Below are 24,055 nucleotides of genomic sequence, written 5' to 3'. Positions count from 1 at the left end.
GGACTTTAACATACGATACTTTGATCGCTCCTGCAGTATAACGTAATGCTGTAGCATTACGTCATACTTCAATTTAACAGGCAGTCTATCAAGCCACCCCACGGGGATGGCTTGATAGGCAGCCTGGTAAGGCAGCCCTGGGGCCTTTCATTAGGCCCTGGCTGCCATGACTCCTGCATGGCTCCCCCGATCTCACCGCGGGGAGAGGCCGTTCGGGGGATTTAAATGCCGCTGTCAGAATTGACAGCGGCATTTAAATGGTTAATAGCCGCGATCGGCCGAACGGACGATTGTGGCTATTGCCCACAGGTGTCAGCTGTTATAAACAGCTGACGCCCGCACTGTATGAGGAGAGGTTGCCACGCAACCTCTCTTCATACATACCCCACCGCTCCATGATGTACCGGTACGTCATGAAGCGTGAAGGGGTTAAATAAGCAAAAGTGTATATATAGTAAAATAGCTGAATAACTAAAATGTAAATCATCTACCATAATGCTTAAATCTTATAATTGATATGAATATATTACAATTAAAATATGCAATTACGTGTTCGCCAACTTGTTTTTTTTCACAATTTCAGGTTAGAATCCAGGATTCCACGTAATTGTAAAAACTCTTCTGATAATGTTTTGAAAATTAGGGTAGTTTGGTTATTTTCAGAAAAGAAAGAACTTCAAGGTGTATTTTTAGTGTTTTGATTTGAGATTAGTATATCTTAAAAACCAGAGGTAATAAACAAAATCTAACATTATATTCGTGTTTCTTGATCCAAAATTAGGGTAGTTTAACTATTTTGAGAAAGGAGCGCATTTTTCTTGTTCAGTGTAATTAGCGACAAAAAGTTTTGTGGTTCGTGTAGAGTAAAGCCTCTACATTGATCCGTGTTTTCTTCACCATTAGGCCTCATGTCCACGGGTAAATGTGATTTAAAATCCGCAGCGGTTTTCCCGCATGCGTGATCCGCACCCCATAGGGATGCAGTGGACACCCGCAGGTAGTTAAATACCTGCTGATGTCATTTTCCATTCAGGTGCGGATTGCATCTGCGGGAAAACACCCGCAGCATGCTCCATTTTAGTGCGGGGCTCCCGCAGGCTTCTATTAAAGCCTATGGAAGCCGTCCGGATCTGCGGAACACCCGTACCTGAATTTCCGCTCTCCGGCGAGGTAGCGTGAGAGAGCAGGAGTTAAAAAAAAAAAAGGAGTGCCCGGAGCATGCATGCGACACGCTGCCGGCGTGCCGAGCACATCCGCCGGGCTGAAGAAAGAAGATCCGGCCGCGACGGAGGGAAGATCTGCAGCGTCCGGACAGGTGAGTTTAATCTTATTTTCAGTCTCATGTCCGCGGAAAAAGAGGGACCCGCTGCGGGATTCTGTATGGAGAATCCATGGCAGGCCTGATTTTCCCCGTGGACATGAGGCCTTAGAGTTGAGCGAACATACTCTGCCAAGCTTCATGCTTGTTTGAGTATTAGCGTACTCGATGGGGCCCATTACTCGAACGAGCATCACGCCATGTTCGACCCCGCCCCGAGAGAGAGAGAATGAATGAGAATTTGGGTGCTCGCTCATCTCTATTCACCATCAATCATCGGTGCAAACCCAATGATGATCGCAAAAGGGCCGCAGGACGGACGGCTTCTGTTGACTTCAATGGAAGCCGGCCGCACGGAATTCGCTAACAATAGAGGATGTTGTTTTTTTTTCTTTTCCCCGCGAGCGGAAAATCACAATAGTTTTCTGCTCGTGGACCTGGAAACCCGCCTTTTCATAGCAAGCTATGGGTGGTGTTTGCTCCAGATTCCGCAATGCTAATCCAGCCGTGTGGATTAGGTCTAACTGCTACTAAATCCTCTCTCTTCACATCATAGTTTGATTCAATAGAAATTATTGTAAATAAAAATGTGTTTCTCTTATAGAAGTTGTGAGCGTTCTTAAAAAAAAAATTATGTTTTTTAAAATTTTCATGTTATTTCAGGAATGTTTTGGAATTACCTTTTGGGAAATTTGTTTCCATGTTTTAACCCCTTAGTGACGGATTTTTTCTGCTTTTTTCCATCTTCATTTTTTCCTCCTCTCTTTTAAAAAATCGTAACTCCTTTATTTATCCATCGACGTCGCTGTATGAGGGCTTGTTTTTTGCGGGACGAGTTGTAGTTTTTACTGGTACAATTTATCATACTGTACCGAAAAACGTAAAAAAAAATCTAAGTGGAGAGAAATGAAAAAAAACCCCGACATTCCACCATCTTTCGTTGCGTCCTGTTTCTACGGCGCACAAACTGCAACAAAAATAACCTGATAACTTTATTCTATGGATCAGTACAATGACTACGATACCAAACTTATATCATTTTTTTGCAGTACTACTTGTATTTTTTTTTTTAAAGATATTTAATTTTTTAAAATTATTTTCTGTGTCCATTTTCTGCACACAATAACTTTTTTATTTTTCCGTCGACATAGTTGTGTGAGGGCTCATTTTGTGCGGTATGTCCTGTCGTTTCCGTTGGTACCATTGTTGTGCACAATTGACTTTTTGATCCCTTTTTATTACATTTTTTCTCAGAGATAGAGTGACCAAAAAAGTGCATTTCTGGTGTTCTTTTTTTAAATTTTTGGACCACGTTCATCGTGCGGGTAAAATAATGCATTAATTTGATAGATCGGACTTTTACAGACGCGGCGATACCAAACACGTATTTTTGGTTTAATATTTTTATTGCAAATATGACAAAAGGTGTTTTTTTAACTTTTATGACTTTTTTTTTAATAATTAGTAAAACTTTTTTGTTCTTATTTTTACACTTTCTTTTAGTCCTCCTATACCAGTGTTCCCCAACTCCAGTCCTCAGGGACCGCCAACAGGTCATGTTTTCAGGATTTCCTCAGTGTTGAACAGGTGATGTAGTTATTGTCAGTGCCTCAGACATTGCCACAGGTGTTCTTACTATAGGATATCCTGAAAACATGACCTGTTGGTGGTCCCTGAGGACTGTAGTTGGGGCCCCCTGTTCTAGAGGACCACAACCAGCGATGCTTTGATCGCCCCTGCAGTATGACGTAATGCTATAGCATTACGTCATACTGCTTTTTGACAGGCGGTCTATCAAGCCACCCCACGGGGATGGCTTGATAGGCAGTCTGCTAAGGCAGCCCTGGGGCCTTTCAGAAGGCCCCTGGCTGCCATGACACCTGCACGGCTAACCGATCTCACCGTGGGGGGGGGGGCATATGGGACCCCTGAACATCTTTCGGGGCATTTAAAGGGTTAATAGCCACGATTGGCCGTATGGTCGATTGCGGCTATTGCCCGCGGGTGTCAGCTGTAATAAACAGCTGACGCCCGCACTGTATGGAGGCAGATAGCGGGGCTATCTTCATACACATCTTGCAACAGCAGAACGTAAAAACACTATTGGGCCGTCACTAAGGGGTTAAACAATTGCTGGGGTTGCCTGAATGTGTCGACATAAATTTCTCTAAGAAGGAAAAAGAAAATGGTGGAGATAGGGAAGAGTATACGGCTTTGGAATGGAATGAATCATTATGTAATGCGTATACTATGTTCCAACTTCAATGTGTTTTAGGGTCGCCTAGCAATTATCCGATTGAGCTGAAGTTTTGCACAGCTCATTTTTTTGTTGATTGGAACAGGATTAGGGGTGGGAGCAGCAAATGTTTAACTTTCGGAAAATTACCTATAGCTAAAGGCAACACTAATGCATATTTATGCTGCGGGTTTCAACCCTTGAAATACAAGGTTTAAAACCTGTGGCAAAAACGGCACTATTTTGGTGTGGATTTGCCCACTGCGGATTTCCAGCATATTTGCTGTGGGTTTGCCACCTTAGTGAATGCGCCATATGTGACATCCACGTGTAGCTAACTTGCTGCAGATTTCCTGCAGCTGAAAAAAATCTGCATAAACCACAGTAAATTAGCCCCGAAATCCACGTCAAAATCCTCACTAATTGGTGTGGATCCACAGCAGATGTCACCAAATTAAATTCAATTGAAGGGATGAACTCTGTGGCAAATTCGCACCACATTATGTGGCTTTACTGTACATTCATGGTCGGCAAATTGGAAAAGTGGAGATTGAAGGGAAAACTTGGGATCACTTTGTGATTGAAAGAGTTGATTAATTTTAGAGTTTTGAATTTGCAATCGGTTCCTTGTGCTTCAGCTTATTGGGATTCGTTGGGTAAATCGATTTGCCGTGTTTGGAATTCCTCAATGTGGAATAATAATTTCTCCCATATGGTCACCAAATTTTGAATTCTTCTGCTTCTTGGCAAACTGCACCACATTTGCTCATGTCTAGTGATAGATTGGCACCCAATCCCACTGATGTTATAACTAGTGATGAGCGAGCATACTCGCTAAGGGAAATTGCTCGAGCGAGCATTGTCCTTAGCGAGTACCTGCCCGCTCGAGAGAAAAGGTTCGGGTGCCGGCGGCGGGCAGGGAGCTGCGGGGGAGAGCGGGGAGAAATGGAGGGAAGATCTCTCTCTCCCTCGCTCCCCCCTGCTCACTGCCGCAACTCACTGCTCCCCCGCGCCGGCACCCGAACCTTTTCTCTCGAGCGGGCAGGTACTCGCTAAGGGCAATGCTCGCTCGAGCAATTGCCCTTAGTGAGTATGCTCGCTTATCTCTAGTTATAACCTTACATCTCAAATACCCAACTTTCAACCAACATTTAATATTGTGGATTTCCGGGAGTTAATCTTCCGCTTCCTATTAAGTCTGCTCATCCAATCCCAGGGAGCATTTTTTGATCGCAGAGATACTGTAGTTGTTGATCAGAGGAGAATCAACCGCCTCACCAGATCGGCACAACACATGCCCTATCCATAGTGCTGAAAACAACAGACCCTGCATTGTCTTATCTGTCTGTATTTCCAAATAAGAAGTTGGAACAGATACAGTGTATCAAGTACGATACTGAAGATGTTATATAATCTACTATTATGTTACATTGTATCTGGTCTCCTGTTGTGATGCCTGGGTGCAAGATGTTTTGAGACAGAGTGGTTTCATGTCTGTGTTGCAACCTACAGTTGGAGGTTCCGTCGCAGATCCGGCTCAAATACCGGGCAGCAGGGAAGAAACCAAATGGACCCCATTATAGTCAATGGTCGCTTTTCGGTTCCGTCCTGAAACAGCCGTTCAGCCACAGGGATTCCCGAATGGAGCAGGAAAGTGGAACCTCGCTTGCAGGTGTGAAACCACCCTTAGTTCATAGACCTATTACCTGCAGAAAGTGATTTCTACAGTCAAGATGGTGGACAGAAGCTGAATTATCCTCACCCGAAAGCAAATTAGATGTGTCATGGGGGATAATAAACACGGTTATCATGTGGATTAGGTTGTGAGGTGGTGGGAATGATTTCGAGTATCTGCTAGAGTTCCACCTTAAATGGTTTAGGTGCAGAATAGAAAAAGACGTGGAGCAAAACTTGTGTGGTAAGACTAGCCGAAAGAGAAAGCAAGGGCAGTAGGGGTTTGAAGTGTACAAGATATTACAGAGGTGCCGCTGACCAGATACTGCTCCACCTAAGTGGGTCTGGGTAAACGCAGAGACAAAAAACTGGTGGCAGAGTGCAGCACTACAGGAGTAATCAAATTGTAACAACGATTGGGTTTGACCAGCATTGGAAAGCGCGTTTTGGGGCGAAATCCCTTCATTAGTTCAACTGGATTACATACAGCCAGCGCCCTGATGAATGTGAGGTCCCAACTGCCGGGGAAGAATACCAGGATATCATTGGAGGGTGCAATGGTCTCTCTCTGGGCCTCTGTGCCAGCACTGCCAGTCCTACCACCCGGGTTGCAGGAGTGTGGCACAGGGGAGCCCCAATTCTAGTGATATCCCCTGGCCGTTGTAACTCTGGTCGCCGCCGGGTTGCTAGGGACGCAGCGGGTGCTGCCCCACGCCGCGTCCCCATTTCCATGACTACCAGACGTGCTTCCTTGGCATCCATCTGCTCAGCTAGGCTGGGGGCGGTGTTCGCAGCCCCTTCTTGATTGTGCCCTGCTGCTGTCAGGCTCCCCACCCCAATCAGCTGCTGGGGCGGGAGTTCTGACAGCATTTAAATGTGTGTGGTTTCTTTCCAGCATTGCCAGTGTTAGTTTGGTCTTCCAGCTGCACCCGCATATTGTTTGACTCCTGTTGTGACCCCGGCTTTCTGACTTTCTGCTTTCTGGACTTGACTTAGTTTCTGCCTGACCCCTTTGTACCACGTACCCTCCTACTGCCGACCCAGATAGTCTGACCATTCTACTGTTTGTTTGTCTTCAGTGTCTGTTTGTCCTTCCCATGTCCCACTTCCCTAGTGAGTGGAGGGACCGCTGCCCAGTTGTCACCCTGGGGGTTAGCACAGGGGGGCAAGTAGGCAGGGACAGGGGTTGCGGGTTTTCTCAGGGACTTCCATTATCCCGGGCCATGTCCTGACAAGAACATATTACAAATGATGTCTGAACGGAAGGTTTAAATGGTCCTGGGAATCGAGTAGGAATTTCAAACCTGCACCAACGTGTTGTCTTAGTCAGAGAGTCGGGTTGATTCAGGGGAATAAGCATGAATGTGCAAATGGTCCTTAAATGGTTTGTCTGCTTTGAACTATCCCATTTTGATAAAATGGTCCTTCAATGATGAGCTGATTACAGAGTGTCTGCTGCTAGAAATCCCAGTGATCAGCAGCAATCTATGGGAGAATCTGGCAGTAAGTGTTCATTTACCCTGCAGCGCCACCACAGGGGAAATGAAGCACTACATCATATTCAGTTAGGCCGAATGCAGACGACCAGGTCGGATTCCGACTGCGAGATCCTCGCAGAGTGATGCGACCCTGTCGCCTGCAGTGACCCGCAGCTTACCTGTCCGGAATCTTCGCTCTGCGGATGTGCTGGCTGGCGCGTCAGCCATGACGCGGCAGTGCGAGCCTCATGCGAGTCCACACTGTAGCTGAATTAATAGTGTTGACTTTTCTTTGCAGCCATTACTGCTGTGGAAACCCCCTTATGCATGGATGGTTGGCTTTGGTCCTCAGAAGTGAAACACACACTTTGTAGCTGCTTTCTGCTCTGGCTAATACATAAGAGTCTGGACCGGAGTCTTCCCCCTGTTTTAACTCAGAATTCGCTAACCGTATATTTGTAATGTGTTTTCTAAACCAGGAAACCCCTTTAAATTAGTCAAATGTGTATTGAGAATCTTAATTACATCAGTAGACACATCCACAAATTGTGATCATATTGACCTAGTGTTTCATAAGCTTACAGTAGACACTCACCAGGTTCACCAGTGGTCCCCCAGAATTTCCATACTGATAAAAGAGAGAAAGAAATGATAATAACTATTAATGAAGCACATTCTGATCACAATACATCTGAATTCTACACTGTTGTGCCAAAAGTCATGGGATAGCAGTATGTAAATTGACTATGAAGTGGCTTTGCCTCAGGTGACAGCTTGGGAACACCCACATCTGTGTTAGGTGTGAGGTGTTATCTTGGGAGTGATGGTAAACACCAGCTAGCGTGCTCATAGCATTGGGACGTGGGTTATTGGAGTTCGAACAAGACATGATAATGGGCGCCAAATTGGTGGGACATTCCGTTTCTGAAATTGTGTGGACATTTAATGTTCCTCAATTCAATTGCCTCATGGGTACCAGAAATACGTCATAGAAGGCATTACCACCCACAGTCGACAGCACAGTGGCCGCCCATGGGTGCCTAATGATTACGACTAAGGGTATCTGGTTAGAATTGACCATGTGAAGAGACAAGCGACTCCGGCAGAATTCACATCTACGTTCAGTGTAGGTGCCCCCACATATATATCCTGCCAGTCAGTGCAGTGTTCTGTAGCTTCCATGGGAGCAGAAAAACCACCACAGCGCCTCTGTTAGCACCACAACACCAGACACAACGCCTCACTTGGTCTTGTGAGGTTGCCAACTGGACCCTAGAGGACTGGCAATATGTGGCGGGATCCAATGAGTCACGTACCAATTATTTTGAGCTGATGATAGGGTGTGTATAGTCATGGAATCCTGTTATCAACAAGGCATTGTGCCAGGTGGTTGCCTCAATACTGGTGTGCGCTGTGTTCTCATGGCATGGGTTGGGTTCACTGGTCCACCTAAACACATCATTAACCAGTGCCCACTACATTTTACATCTTGGAAACAATTTGCAACCTTTCATGGACTTCATATACCCCGACAATAATTGGATATTTCAGCAGGATAATGGACCGTGCCATCAGAGCCAAGTTGGTTTGACGAGCATTGCAGAGAGTTCCTACAAATTAAGCATTTATAGGATGTAGTGGAGAGGTCTATTTGCACCTAAGATCTTGCACTTACAAATACCACAGAACTATGGGTAGCTATCCAGATGGCATGACTCAACATCCCTCCAGACGCCTTCCGCCTGATTGTGGAATCAATGCCATATCGAATTGCTACACTTTTCTGGGCTAAAGGGGGCCTACACAATATGAGTTTCTGTGTCATAACTTTGGGCATGTCAGTGTATTTTCCTAGGTTAGCAATAGAGATGAGCGAGTATACTCGCTAAGGCTAACTACTCAAGTGAGTAGTGCCTTAGTTGAGTATCTGCCCGCTCGTCGCTAAAGATTCTGCAGCGGGCGGGGAGGAACGGAGGGGAGATCCCTCTCCCCCCCCTCCCCCCTCCCACAACTCACCTGTCACCCGCGCCAGCAGCCGAATCTTTAGAAACGAGCGGGCAGATACTTGACTAAGGCACTATTCGCTCGAGTAGTTGGCCTTAGCGAGTATGCTCGCTCATCTCTAGTTAGGAACGCTATCTTTTCTCCTTAGGGAGAGCACCGAAGGTGAGTGAGGAGACTTATAAGGCCATTTATGCTCCTCTAGGTAATATGCAAATAAGTGAGATGGAACAATACCTCTGCAGTGCCACCTATTGGAAGGCGGCATTCCTGCAGGTCAATGTTATACTCTTTATACAAGCCTTGTAACAATTTCAATTCTCAGTAATTGTTACAAAGCTTGTATAAAGAGTCTAACATCGACTTGCAGGAATTCTGCCTTCCAATAGGTGGCGCTGCAAAGGTATTGTTCCATCTCCCTTATTTGTGTTTTCTTATACATATAGCATAGCTTGGAAAGCTCAGGACTCACATTAATGATGGCGTCTGTTTGGATATAATCCATGTCGGAATCTTTCAGACCTAGTTCCTTCCCTCCTCTTTGGGTTGTGCTGATAATTCCAGTTGTTACAGTGTTCTGTAGAGAGAATGGGCTGCCCAGCGCCACCACAAATTCTCCAGGTCGAAGGTCAGATGATCGGCCCAGCATGAGAACTGGAAGAGGAGCCTAGAAAGGAGATTTTACAGTTCAATGAGTCTGAGCTGTGTTACTGTGCCTGAATAGGCCATTAAAAACTATGGCTGCTTCTTCTGCCAAACAGTGGGGGTCAAAACCATAAGGCTTATTTGTACTTCTTCAACACCATTTAACTTATAGGTAATTGACATAAAATAGTATGGTAAAATGATTTACATATTACATTACTTATGTACAGATCAAGTTACAGCCTGTATTATACTCCAGAGCTGTATTCACAATTCTGTAGATTTCAGAGCTGTAAGTTAAACAGGCGCTTTGCATTCTGGAAAGTGTCATCTTTAGACCAGAAACTGTGCAGTAATTCAATATAGGTAAAACTAAATGCTGTTTGCACTATCAGGGATCAGCTAAGATGTTTAGGGGCCTTTTGGACTGGGTGACTATCGGGCAAATGATGCCCGACACTTGTCCCTGCACATAGGGAGCTAGTATCGTTAGCTGTCAGTGGGGCGGATGGAGGAGATTTCTCTCTATGCGCTCCCCCGCCTCTCCCTTGACATAACACAGCGGCCGTTCAGTAATGAACAACCGCTATTTACACTGAGCTATCAGCTCATCGTCTATCGTTTATGCTGCATAACATCCTGGATGATGAGCTGATTGCTCATCGTTCAGTGTAAATAGCGGACGTTCAGTACTGAAAAGCCACTATGTTATGTCAATGGAGAAGGGCGGGGAAGTGAGAGGAGAGAAATCTCCTGCAGCCTCCCCGCTCCCCTGCTGGACGCTCTGTAAGCAAGCCAGCAATACTAGCTCCAGTGCAGGAGCACGGGAGCGAGGACACACAGGGATAAGTGACACACAGGGACATTCGTCCTATGTAAACCCACCCTTAGGGGTTTGTCTGATAACAAGATTGTTGACTGTTTCCAGTGGCAACCAGCAGAATTGTGAATGCAGTTTTGGGGAATAAGGGTCCTTTTACACAGGACAACCTATCAGGCGCAGATATCCAACAGGTTGTCCCAGAAATAATCGTTCCTGTGCTTTTACATAAAAACAATCATCGCTAGTGAATGGAGGCGGAGATCGTTCCAGCCAGCTGCTTCCACTCACAATAAACGCTCATAACTGAACGTCTGCCTGTTTACACGGGTTGATTCATCGTTCAGTTTTCTACATGCAGAAACTGAACGACGAACGAGAAGCGAACAATTTGTCGTTCAGTTGGGGCGTGCATTTACACTGAATGTTAATCTTCAGATTCCCGCTGGATGCAGCAATCTGAGCGATATAACGGCCCGTGTAAAAGGGCCCTAACATGTATGTTTTAACGAAGACTCGGTGATCTGCCAAAAAGTCAAACTTTTATTGCAGTGCGCCCATTATGCAAATGTACTCCCTCAAGTCAAAAAGGCAGCACCATTACAGTCAAGACCTCGTTGGTAAAACCTGGCCTCTTCAGGCCCTCGCCAACACCTCCACCCCGTGTCCTTCCAACATCACCGCTTACAGTGGTGAAATCCCCCACAAGCGCCCCCTATCTCTGCTTTCCCGTCTTCTTTGCATGTGCCGGAAGACAAAAAAGTAGAGACACAGGGTGCATGTGGGGGATTTCGGGATGATGTGGGAAGGATAGGGGCTGGCAGCAAGAGACTGGGTTTTACCAGCGACATCTTGACTCAAAGCTGTATTGGCGCCATCTATTTGACTCGGGGCAGTGCATCTGCATAGCGGGTAAACTGCAATAAAAGTTAGCCCACCTGCACACGGTCAGACCCCGCATGCGGGAACCCGTAGCGGAGTTCGATCCAGTGCCTGACCAGTGACCCCTGCAGTGCTTACCTGTCCGGCGCCTTCTCCTCTGCTGCTGATGTGCCGGCCGCTGCACATGCGCAGTACAAGGGGCACCGTGCCGTCGCTATGGCAATGACGCAGCTGCTGCGAGCATTCTGCAATGATGATTGCAGAATGGCCGCGGGTCGGACGGCTTCCATTGACTTCAATAAAAGCCAGCCATGCATAGCCCGCACAAAATCGCAGCATGCTGTGATTTCTCCCCCGCGGGCGGAAAATTGCAGTCGATTTCCACTCTTGGGCAGGAAATCGAGTTTTGACATGCTATGAGCTGGATTTGCTGCAGAATCCGGAGGCGGAATCCCGCTCCGGATTTCGCAATACAAATCCGCCCGTGTGCAGGAGGCCTAAGAGCTTGATTTCTTGGCAGATCACTTAGTCCTGTTTCAAAACATGTATGTTATCTTGCTGCTAACCTGATTTGCCCTGTGATGCCAGATTATATGCCTATTTTCTGCTGACGCGGTCCCTTGAAGTCAGTTACGTTTCATATCAGTATCTTATGACTATTGGTTTTGCCGTCCCTCTATGGTGTAATTGTTTGCTGAGGCTCCCTTCTTTACTGGTCCAGTCTACAAGCCTGCTAGCTACATTCTCAGTAGGGTAATGGTGATACTTACAACTGGGTCAATCTTAATAAGTGCTATATCCAACTTCTGGTCAATGTCCTTGATCTTAGCATCATATTGAGTCCCATCTTTTAGTTCTACTTTAATCCTTTGCTTGTTTGTGAGGACATGGGCGTTTGTTACAATGAGTCCGTCTTCTGAGACTATGAATCCTGAACCACTGGACACAGGCGTCTCCTGGCCGGTGAATGGTGACCTGCGGCAAGAAAACTCCAAGTTATTTAACATTGCCATAGTAGTAGTATATTTCAGTTATTGTATAGACCAGTGTTTCCCAATAACCATCCTCAAGTGCCCATAACAGCTCATAATTTGAGGATATCTTATTAACAGGGAGCACCATCCATGAGGTGAGTTGAGCTACTCACCTCAGACAGCACATTTTCCTGACTGCAGGGGGAAGCAAATTGATAGGAAGTTTTTACAAAAATCGTCCTAATTTAACCCGCCAACCGATCATGATGAGCAACACTATTGTTGACCCTTGGTTTATATATCTTTAAGTTTATGTCTAACTTTAGACCTAAAGAAGAAATTAAAGGGAACCCGTTACATTGAACATGGTGCCTGATCTGTGGGCTAGACATTATAAAGCAGAAGGAGCTGAACAGATTGATATATGGTTTGTGGGTAAGGTTTCTGTATTGTAACTTGTAATTTTTACATTTTAATTCCTGCTCATTCTGAGCTCAGGAGTCTGGTGGGCGGTCCTATTAGTGATTGGCATGGATGTACATACAAGGAACGATCCCAATCACTGATAGGACTGCCCACAGGACTCCTAAGCCCAGAATGAGGAGGAATATAAATGAATAGATTACAGCATCTACCTAATGTTTTCCCAAAAAGCTATATATTAATCTACACAGCTCCTACAGCTTTATATCCTGAGCCCCCCTGTAGACATCATTTTCGACATGAAAGGTTCCCTTTAAAAGAGCTAAATTTATTGCCTGGTTTCTCATAAATTTGCAAAATATTAGTCACCCATGGAACTACAGCCTTGATGATTACCTTCTAAAGAGTTCCAGATGGACAACCGCCGGGGCGATCTTCTGCACCACGTCAGCTATGAAATTAAACTTGTATCTCAGGCTGCCAGGGTAATGTGAACCTTAAAAAAAATATTTGTAAAGCTGTTAATATGTCAAATAAACTTAAAAATAGATGATTTCACAGGAAAAGTTCCATGTTATCATAGTTTTTTAGACCATCCTGGTTTATGAAATAGGTGGTGACTGATTTACCGTACGATCTATTTCTACGATATTACGCTGTTTGTCTACATAAATTTGCAAAAAATTGCTTGCTGGAAACCACTGCGTCCTTCCTGATTGCTTGTGCTTCCCTGGAAAACCATTAATTGCACAAAAGTGACTATATAAGCAGTGAAAAAAACTTTTAAAGGGGTACCCTAACCAATAGGCCTTATCCCCTATCCACTCGAAAAGTGATTGAATGGGGATCATACTTCCCTGTCCTTTTCCCTCCAGCACAATCACAATTAGGTGGACTTGTGTGAAGACGTTTTCAAGCACACACACACCGCCACCCCACAGAAACATTGAAGCAGAATGTAGAATCCCCAACCCCTGAGAGAAATCCACTTTCCCTCCACACAGTCGTAGAGTTAAATAAAATTCTGGCTATCTCTAGTCACCAGTAGGGGGAGCCACATTTAGTTTTATACAGTTGGTAATGAACTGTTTGCAATCTAGGGTTGTAACTACAGCCATAGCCATGGGGTTCCCTTTGTTAGGCCAGGGGTTGGCTACAGTGGTCATGTGCCGCCTAGTATCTGATCATGCTACCCAGAGTTGCGGAGGTACCGGAGCAGGGGTGCTGTTTTTTTTTTATAGCCTTCCCCACTTAGTAACCACATTCTCAGAGGTCCCATAGTTATGGCTGTAGTTACACCTGCACAGGGTTTGTTACCAACTGTATAAAACTATACAAGGCTCCTTCTAGGGGAGTTCAATACTAGTTGCATATGCATGTAGTGTCATATTTTATAGCATAAAAAGGGGGCATTATTATTTATGGGGTATCAAAGGTGGCATTATTACCAAGTGGAGGCATAAAGCAGAGCATTATTACTTTGTTGGGCCTGAAAGGGGGCACTTTTACTGTGTGGAAGGCACTAAAAGTAGCAATTACTGTGTGGTCTAATTGCTATCTAGGACACTATGGATGGGGAGATTGTGTGGAGGCATAGAAAATGAACGTGATAGAAAAACAAGGAGCAAAGATGTCTGCAAGAAAAATTCTGCAGAGACAAGTTCTGGCCCGGAGAAGTCATGTTGGTGCTCTGGGCCAATTGGAGAAGAAAAGGGAAAGTAAATAACTTTAGTCAGAACTGACATAATCTGTGATCACTGGATATAGTGGTGCTATGATCACGTATACAGTCCGCAGAGTGCCTGTGTAGAGCTGTTATCTATGACTACATGGACACTGTATTGGGGTAGTATTGCTTTTGTATAGGGAATCCAGTTACATTATGGTGGTATTAACATATCAGTGCGTAGCTCTTTGTTACACTATTCCTAAGGCTAATTTCATATGGGTGAATGCGATATTGGGCTGTGAAACTCAGCCTGATATCACGCTCGCCAACAACATGTGATGTTCCCGCGGATGCAAGACATTTTTGTGACACAACCGCCTTGCATCACTTCAGGGAAGTAGCATTTCTCCTCTGTGGCTGTGGAGTGCTTCCTATTGCTTTCAATGGGTAAACCTTGCATCACCTTCGCATGCACCTAGCACACGCTGCAATGCTTTGCCGGCCCATTGTAAACAATGGGCCCAAAGATGGAACATGCTGGGACAAGTCAATCATGCGTATGAGCCCATTCAAAAGAATGGAGTTCATATTCATGTAAGGTTCTCCCCCGTGCAGGGGCGTAACTATAGAGGATGCAGGGGATGCAGTTGCACCTGGGCCCAGGAGCCTTAGGGGGCCCATAAGGCCTCTCTTCTCCATATAGGGAGCCCAGTACTATGAATAAAGCATTATAGTTCGGGGCCCTGTTACAAGTTTTGCGTTGGGGCCCAGAAGCTTCAAGTTATGCCTCTGTGCAGCATGGTTTAGGTATGGGTACGGGTACAGATACAGATAGAGGGGAGGCCCCAGCTCACCTTTTGCATCAGGGCCCCTGAGCCTTTAGTTACGCCCCTGCCCCCGTGTGAAACTGGCCTTAGCCTGTGAGGGTAGCAGCACACGTAGCTGCTTAGTGTTTTTTCAGGGCAACCTGTCAGGAAAGTGTGTCCTTACATGACCTTTTACATAACGCTTACATGGGGCTGCTAAATGTTCATGCTCCAGTCTGGGGCTAATTTGAAATTTTGCTATGGGCCCTGCATTTTCTATCTACGCTCCTGGACTACAATCTGTATAAATTGGTATACAGTGATCTCCACTAGTGGTGATGATAGCAAGCCACTAAGCCATTGTCACCCCAATCCCACCACCAGCGCCACAGCGTCATATAGTCTGCCCCATATGGTAGGTACTCTTTTGATAGTGATTCTTGTTGTAATTTTTTTACATAATAACCATTTCTTTGGTAGCAGAATATTGCGGCATGTATACTATCCTATCAAAAGTATTTGCACACCCCTATCATTAGAATGGATCATGTCTTAGTAGCATGTCACGTGTTGTAAACCATGCTGCATAAGATGCAGACCCTTGGAGGTGTAAGCCATAGTTTGTGATGGGAGCTGCATGCTACTGGATATACGGGTTATGCCGCTGCACACAAACTGTCCATCATGAAGCACAATGCATGGGCCCGTCTACAATGGTGCAAGGGGCGTCATCATTGGACAGCTGAGCAATGGAAGAACATTCTAATGGATGAATCACATTACTCCAACTTCACATCAGATGGAGGCACCTGGGTGTGGTGGATTCTGGGGAACTCCTTCTGCCTGAGTGTATTGTGCCAACAGTTATGTGGTGGAGGTCCCATTATGGTCTGGGGATGTGTTATGTGGCATGGTCTCGGTCCGTTGGTTGTAGTGACAAGAACCATGAACACGGAGGTGTACCCTGACAGTCTAGACAATAATGTGCTGCTGACAATGTGGTAATACTCTGGGAATGGTCGGCCATACTTCCAACAAGACAACGCACCTTGTCATACATCTAACACTGCTTTACATTGGTTTGAGGATGTGGATGTTCCATGGTTGGGCCGGCTGCACAGAGTCCCAACTTGAACCCTACTGAACATCTTTGGGGCGAATTGGAACGCTGAGTCAGGAAATACGAACAGCATGTTTGAGGGAACTTGCAAGACGTTTGCAGGATGAATGGAGAGAAATACCAGCTGAAGTGTATCAGACGTTAGTAGAAGGTATGCCATTGAGAGATCTGATGTCATTAGGGCAAAAGGAGCCACACTAAGTATCAAAATATGGAAATAATTACTACTTCTGCTTCTTGTTCAGGTGTCCAATTACTTTAGGTAATATCTTCATCTGTCTGATCAGGTATAAAATACACCTTGGCCATTTCTCTGTCTGAGAAGGTCACATTTCCCTGCCATGCACATACACCAACAACCTGTATGTAACCCGGTTAGTGTTGCTGTAAGGCCGCTTCCCTTAAACCCCCCACATGCAATCAGCCAGCATGTTCTTGCATGAAACTAACTCACATACTCACAGGTGTTCACCCTGAAGAAAGCGCGCTGTCACCTCCAGCTACAACACATCAATCATACAAATCATATACACTTCCAGGAAAAGATAATCCCCACCTCCCTCCAAACAGGGGTATGTAACTGATAGTAATGATGCAGACTGTCATATTGAGTGGTGTAGCTATAGGGGTAAGCAGAAGTAGCTGTTCTCTTGGTCCTAAGGGAGCCCAAAGTCCCCTCTACCATATATAATGACAATGTATAAACCACTCTCTGGCAGCAGAACATACCTCAGTTAGGAGGGGAGGCTTCTGCATAGGGTGAAGGATGCACGCTCATAGCCTGGTTCTGGATCCAAGAACCATACACCCACATACAGTCTCAGAGAGGAGAGCAGCATCCAGGGTTACCAATGAATGTGGAATGACACTCACATCTCAAATGAGTTTTAACTTTATTGTGCCCAAACTGGTAGACAACGTTTCGACCGCTGTCTGCATCTCGCAACGAACAAATGTCGCACAATTTTTTCTGCCATGTGAAAGCGGCCTATTAGTTGCCTTGTCAAACCCATATTTAGTCCTTTTTTCAGAATAGTATGAGATACTTTGTCAAATTCTTTACTAAAGTAAAGATATACTATGTCTACTGCATTTCCCTGTTCAACCCAGTCAGTGATTCTGTGATAGAAGGAAATTAGATTAGTCTGGCATGACTTGCTCTTTGCAAACCCATGCTGGCTCTTTTTAATTACTGCATTCTCGTCTAGGTACCAGCATACATGATTTTTAATCTGTTCAGAGATCTTTCCCGGTATAGAAGTCAGGCTCACAGGCCTGTAGTTTCCTGGATCCACCTTCTTCCCTTTTTTGTAGATAGGGACAACATTTTGCCTTCTTCAGTCTTCTGGAACTTCTCATGTTCTCCAGGAATTTTCAAAGATTACAGCCAGTGATTCAGCAATTACCTCCACTGCTTCCTAGTATCCTAGGATGTAATTCATCTGGACCTGGAAACTTGAAAAGTGTTCCCTCACCATCTCTCTGCTTATAGAAAGCCCATATTCTTATATTACTTGATTACATTTACTTTCTAAGAGAAAACAGATACAAAATAGGAATTTAAAAGTTCGTCCTTCTCAACTTAATTCTTAACCAATTCACCATTTTCATCTTGTAAGCATCCAATAGTATCTTTGACCTTTCTTTTGCTTTTGACATACCCCCAAAATCCTTTTTTATTGTTCTTGGCCTCTTTTGCAAGCCTCAATTCATTATCAGCTTTAGCTTTTCTGACACTTGCCCTACAGTTTCTGCAGACCGTATTATATTCTTCTTAGATATTCCCCCCTCTTTCCATTTGATAAACATAATTTTTCTTCCTTTTTAACATGTGTGCAAGTTCTGTGTTCATCCATCCTGGTCTCTTTCAATGCTTCCCATTCTTCCTTCTTTTAGGGATTGTTAACAATTGTGCTTTGAGAATTTCATTTTGCAATATTTCCCAACCTTCTTGGACATTTCTGTCCTTAAGAACATCCTGCCATTGGATTCTTCCTACCCTCTTTCTGAGTTCATTAAAATCTGCCTTTCTGAAATCCAACCTTGTGGTCTGAGTTTTCTCAGGTCTTCCTCCCCTTTTTATCCAAAATTCAAGTATAGCATGATCACTGCCTCCTAAGGACCCAGCCACCCCTACTTCCTCAACCATTCCCTCCCTGCTGGTAAGAATTAGGTCCAAGATAGCAGATCCCCTTGTTTTCTCTTCTACCTTTTGGAAGATAAAGTTGTCAGCAAGTGTGGATAAGAATTTGTTGGATCCATTACTTTTACCTGAGAGAGATTCCCAACAAATGTCTGGATCGGTATAATCTCCCATTATTACTATGTCATGCTTTTGAGAACTTGGCCATGAAATGTAGAAAGAGTTCATCCATATCTCCTGCTTGTCAGCGATCAGCTCCTGTAAACCCATAACTTTAGTCCCTTAAGATTGGCTGCAGTGTGCAAGCCCTGCAGAAAGGGCATAACGAGCTCCATTACAGCAAATACAAATAAGTCGTTTATATAAGGCTTTGCTTCATTCACTATTTAACTAGTTTTACAATGGCTTCTGTTGTGTTAAGAAAGCAACAGCTTTTCAATAGTATGCAATAGCTTATTGCAGAATGTTATCACAGGCAGGCTACATTCAGCTACATCTGTAGTGGCCACTTTAAGTATATTGAATGGTCCATAGAAATCATAATAAACATCAACCTTACAACTTTATGCAATACACTCATTATAAAAAATAATCCCTCTATTAGGAGAAGTTGTTGGGATGGAATGAAGCTTTCTAATAATAATAAATATATTAAAAAGAATAGAGCCCAAAGCCGACCCCTGTGGTTCCCCAGGTGGCAGACAATTCATTGATATGACCATCAAACTTCTCACATTCCAATAATGCGCCCCCTCTGGGTGAAATCTCTTCTCTGCATCGTAGAGGCGTCTAGTGGCCAACAAGCTCTACACAAACGGAAGAAGAGGTCACTACACACAAGGAGCCTCCAAGAGCCTCTTATAGGCCAAGGGTGGAACCACTTCCAGGGCCTCTGGTGACAAGACCGTTCATCTAATCACCACAACTCTCATCATTTACATATCTGCCTGAGATGGAACTGCATGCCGAGTTTTGCAGCCAAATGGCAACTTCTAGAGGCGCAATTTTCTTTTTTTTTTTTTTCTTTACAAAAAATGTATATAGAATCATTAAATCAAAATAATACATCTCCCTATCACACTTGCCCTTAAGGGAAGACATTGAAAATTCTCCCATTCGAATAGGACTGATATTGCCCTTCTGTGGGCCATTTGCTATACGGGCCACTTTTTTGCAAGTGAACTCTTTGCTTGTGCTGCCACTTGCCCTGCGTATTTGCCTTATGGCCTCATGCACACAGCAAGTCCGGATTCCGGCTGCGGAATCCCATGCTGGATCCCGCACAGAATCCGTTAGTGCTTGGGAACCCATAGGTGGACGCCAGCACCGGATTCCGCTGCAAAAATCCGCCCTTGAGCATGAGGCCTATGGGGGAAGCAGTTATATGTGCATTGTGTGTTTAATAAAATCCCTCCAGGAAGCTGAGATGTGAGGCACTGTTTGTTAGGATCCTCACACTGTAGATGTGCAGTTGATGTCTGCAACATAGTGGAAACAAAGTGCTGAATGTTTTTGGAAGTAAGCAGTCATGTTTTGCTAATCCTGTACAGCCCCTTTCCATTCTGTGCCAACATGTTACAAAAACATATTTGTCACAACAGGATTATTTTGTCCTGGCCTGACACATATCGTCACATGTAAAGGAAACCTTAATCATTTGGACATGGCTAGGATGAATAAATGAACTCTACAGTGTCTACTGATAGAGGAAAGTGTCCAAAAATCATCAGAAGTCAACTAGAATATTTACTGGAAGAAGCCAGGATATACAACCTTAGATATGCCACCAATGCTGCTGACTATAGCCAATGGTCATCCATGCAGCAGAGGTGACAAGAGATGACCATGGCCACCCTTATCTACAGGACACCAGCTTGTAGGGCGGCACCAGGAGAGTTTAGGCTGGAGGTGATCGTCCTCCAGGATGGATTCAAACCAACATATTTGCATACGAAAACTCTGTGCATGAAATACACAGAAAATAGAACCCATTGACTTCACATGTGCATATTTTGCGCGTGCATTTCGTTCGCACAAATACGCAGCATGGTCTATTTTCCAGAGAATTTGCACAAAAATATGCACAGATAGCACATATTGAATTAATTAATTCAATTGCTATGGTTGTGTGTTTTTTTTTTTTTTGCACACGATTTGCATGCACAAAAGGTACAGTATAACCTGCACTTGCGGGTGTTGTATACGCAACGCCCATTGCGCAAATATGTGGTGCAAATGCACGTGTAAATATGTTTACTCCCTTGTGAAGCCGGTGTTAGGTTCTTAGATGATCTTTCTTTATGTGGCAGCATCTTGTGGAGCTTCGTGAATCATCCTCCTCCTGGCTCTGTCTGACCCCTCTGATGTTTCAAGGTACTGCTATCAAACCATCAGCATCTCCACATCACAATTGCTTAGTTCTGCTACTGTATTCAAGTCATGAGCTTGGGGTTTTCGCACTGTATTTATGTTATGTACTTGGTTCTGGGGTTATATTTATGTGCATGAGCTTGGTTCTGGGGCTGTATTTATGTTATGTGCTTGGTTCTGATGCTGTATCTATGTGTATAAGCTTGGTTCTGGTGCTGTATTTATGTTATGAGTTTGGTGTTAGTACTGTATTTATGTGTATGAGCTTGGTTCTGGTTCTGTATTTATGTTATGAGTTTGGTGTTAGTACTGTATTTATGTGTATGAGCTCGGTTCTGGTGCTGTATTTATGTGTATGAACTTGGTTCTGGTGCTGTATTTATGTTATGACTTTGGTGTTAGTACTGTATTTATGTGTATGAGCTTGGTGTTAGTACTGTATTTATGTGTATGAGCTCGGTTCTGGTGCTGTATTTATGTGTATGAACTTGGTTCTGGTGCTGTATTTATGTTATGACTTTGGTGTTAGTACTGTATTTATGTGTATGAGCTTGGTTCTGGTGTCGTATATATATGTTATGAGCTTGGTTCTGGTGCCATATATATGTTATGAGCTTAATTGTGGTGTATTTATCTGTATGAGCTTGGTTCTGGTGCTGTATTTATGTTATCAGTTTGGTGTTGGTATTGTATTTATCTGTATGAGCTTGGTTCTGGTGCTGTATTTATATTATTAGCTTGGTTCTGTTATAGAATTTTTTTCACTGAGCTGATCTGGTGTGGATCAATGCAAAATATATCCCTCTTTTTTCTTAATGACCTGAGGAGGGTATCAAAAAAAATCTGTACTTAGTCTAAGGCCAGCATTTTAGATAACGTTCTTATATGTCACTTTGCTTTAGCTATGGGTGGAGTTCGCATTGGTTGGATTCCTGCTGATCAGATATTGGTGAGATTAGCAACATCTCTGCCCCCAATCCCGTAACATGTGGATTTGCTGCATCTTCAGTCCGATCTCCAACTATTGGGGACTAGACTGAAGAAACTAGAAGGATGTCAAGCTTGCACGGCTGTATCCATGCAGTGCCACGCCGTGTACTACAGGGCCAGTTCACACGCGTGTGACACACTCTTTTCGTGGAATGGCTATTTAAAGCCTATTAAGGTCCAGCTGTGTTCTTTTTCTTCCATTTTGCGCAGTGTCAAACTCTTCCGCAATTACAGACCTACCATAGACGTCCATGACAGTTTCGCTGGGCAAAGCACAGGAAAATAGAGCAGGCCGTATTTTTTTGCATGTGCACGAAATGTTGGTGCAAAACGCGCATATGAAAACATGAGTGCATTGAAATCAATCTCTGGGTTTTGCATAAGCACTCATGTGAGGAAGCCAAAATAACCAAGTAGCATCGTAACGTTTGTAATTGGCTGGCTTCACATGGCCGTAAGCACAATTGCGCATGCCTTAGTGGAACTTTTTTGCGCTGTAAATGCAACTTTTTTGCGCATATCCTACTGTAATTTTTCCGCCCGCTGAGCATGTTTATTCGCACGCAGCAAACAAACGCACTGAATGAAATGGCTAATTAGTTCCAGAAGTGTTCTTTTGCAGCTCAATTACGTACCGTATCACGCATCTCCTTGCATTTGCACAGCCCCATTGGCTTCTATGGGGACCTAAATGCGCAGAATGATAGAGCTTGATCGACCTTTTTTTGCACGTCTGAAAATGCGCGCGCAAAAGATGCACATGTGAACAAACTAATTGGAAATTATTAGGTTGTATTCGCTGCTTATTGCGTGTGCAAATACCCCTGTGTGCAGCCGCCATGACACAGCTTATGCAAACAGTGCATGAAATTAAAAGTATATTCACATTAAACCAATCAGTGACTACTTCCTCATTATCAGTGTCACCGTAGGCTAGTACGTTTATGTGACATATATAGATGTAGCAGACCTGAGTTTGTCATATGGCTCACATCACTGAGATCCTTTTCCAGGATTGTATTTGACAGCTCTGCTACATTGGTGTTTATTGGCTATGGCAGAAAAATGCATTTATTTCCTCGGGGTTACAAATGTTGCAAAGCCAAATTAGTTATTTCAGTCTTTGAATTTGAGTCTTCCCTTTACTTGATACCAAATGCAAAAACATATCAGTTTGGCTCTGCTACATTTGTAGCCAGAGGAGATGGAGGTATTATATTTTTAGGGCACTGGGTTGTTTAGTGATGAGTGCCAGCTGACAAACCCAGCTCTGCTACATCTATAAATCCCTGACTTAAAAGAACCAATGAAAGCAGATAAGGACTAATTAAGGGACAGTTGCTAACCTGGTTGTCTACCCACTGCAGTGACCCCCTAATACAGCCCCTTACCAGTATCGCACGGCCCCTTCTGGATATGAATGGCAGGTGGAGAATTTTGCAGTCTTGCCCGTCTGTTCTCCGCTTTCAGGTGGCACAGGTTCCTGTAGGTCTTGCCATCACTTCCGCACACTGGTTCGCTGCTACTACAGACACAAACTCCTATTCTTCTCCTGGATGAACCTCCCATTCCAGGTAATACACAGTCCAGACCTTCTCCGCATGGAGCCCCTCCACGATGACCGCAGGACTCTCCCTCACCTACCCCACATACTGGACAGCAACCGCATGAGTCTTTCACCTCCCCAGCGTAGCAGGGTGACCGTGGTCGTGGACATCGAGATAGCTCGCACACCCGTGGGCATTTAAACACCTGGCGGCGGGAAATATGATGGACATCAGAGGTGCAGAAGGAGAGGAGACATAAGGATGTCAGAGTCCATAGAGGAGACATCTTCTTAGTTAGATCTCACCTTTGTAGCTCATCCACCTAACACCCCGCTCTTGGATCCTATGTCTATAGACCTGACTCATAAACTAGGTCCCTAGAATATAACCCAAAGTCCGAAGGAAAGTTTTTGGACACAACGGTGAAGATGTTTCAGGTTTTGTCCTCGTAGGGTCTCAAGATAAAACTTGACGGACCTTTGTCTTCCTTTAACCCTACTATGTACTTATAGACCAGGTTTGTAGCATTCATATACCCACAAATCTCCAATATTATCCAGCAGGAGAATGACATATGTTCCTATACAGACTTGTAGCCTATGTCCTCCCTAGGTCATCTCTCCCGGCCAGTGTCCCAGCTCCAGATAGACCAGCAATATCCAGTCATTCGTGATGAACGCCCCTGTTTTTCTGGCCCCGGGACATGTAATCTAGCAGCAGACCGGGCTCTGTGCCTCGTCTCCTCTCTTCATAGCCGGCTATGTGAGTTTAGCTGGAATCATTGGCTCAGCCCTCTGATTAGGTGATGTTATTTCCATCTAGTCCCACCTCAGAATGAAGCCAGCCCTCAAATTCCTTCTTCCATCATCCCATCTCCTGCAACATGCTGCAAGTGTCAGGATAAACCTGCATGACTACAGCCAAGAGGAATAATGGGATTTGGGGAAGTTATTTGCTAC

At 44.5% G+C, this 24,055-nt stretch overlaps 1 protein-coding gene across 1 annotated transcript in view; it reads right to left on the bottom strand.

Annotated features, from left to right (window-relative positions):
- The window catches only part of HTRA4 (HtrA serine peptidase 4), a 31,204-nt gene extending 7,351 nt beyond the window's left edge, over positions 1-23,853 (bottom strand). The window contains exons 1-5 of the mRNA XM_066593378.1: positions 22,941-23,853; positions 12,848-12,947; positions 11,825-12,029; positions 9,180-9,374; positions 7,302-7,334 (exon numbers count right to left, since the gene is read on the bottom strand). Of these exons, the coding sequence (XP_066449475.1) occupies positions 7,302-7,334; positions 9,180-9,374; positions 11,825-12,029; positions 12,848-12,947; positions 22,941-23,382 (975 nt within the window). The 5' untranslated portion in view covers positions 23,383-23,853. The remainder of the gene's footprint in view (positions 1-7,301; positions 7,335-9,179; positions 9,375-11,824; positions 12,030-12,847; positions 12,948-22,940) is intronic.
- Between the last annotated feature and the right edge of the window lie 202 nt (positions 23,854-24,055).

This window comes from Eleutherodactylus coqui, chromosome 2, assembly GCF_035609145.1.
Source record: "Eleutherodactylus coqui strain aEleCoq1 chromosome 2, aEleCoq1.hap1, whole genome shotgun sequence".
Classification (NCBI taxonomy): domain Eukaryota; kingdom Metazoa; phylum Chordata; class Amphibia; order Anura; family Eleutherodactylidae; genus Eleutherodactylus; species Eleutherodactylus coqui.
The sequence above is the reverse complement of the archived record's forward strand: the minus strand, read 5'-3'. Positions and strand labels throughout refer to the sequence as shown.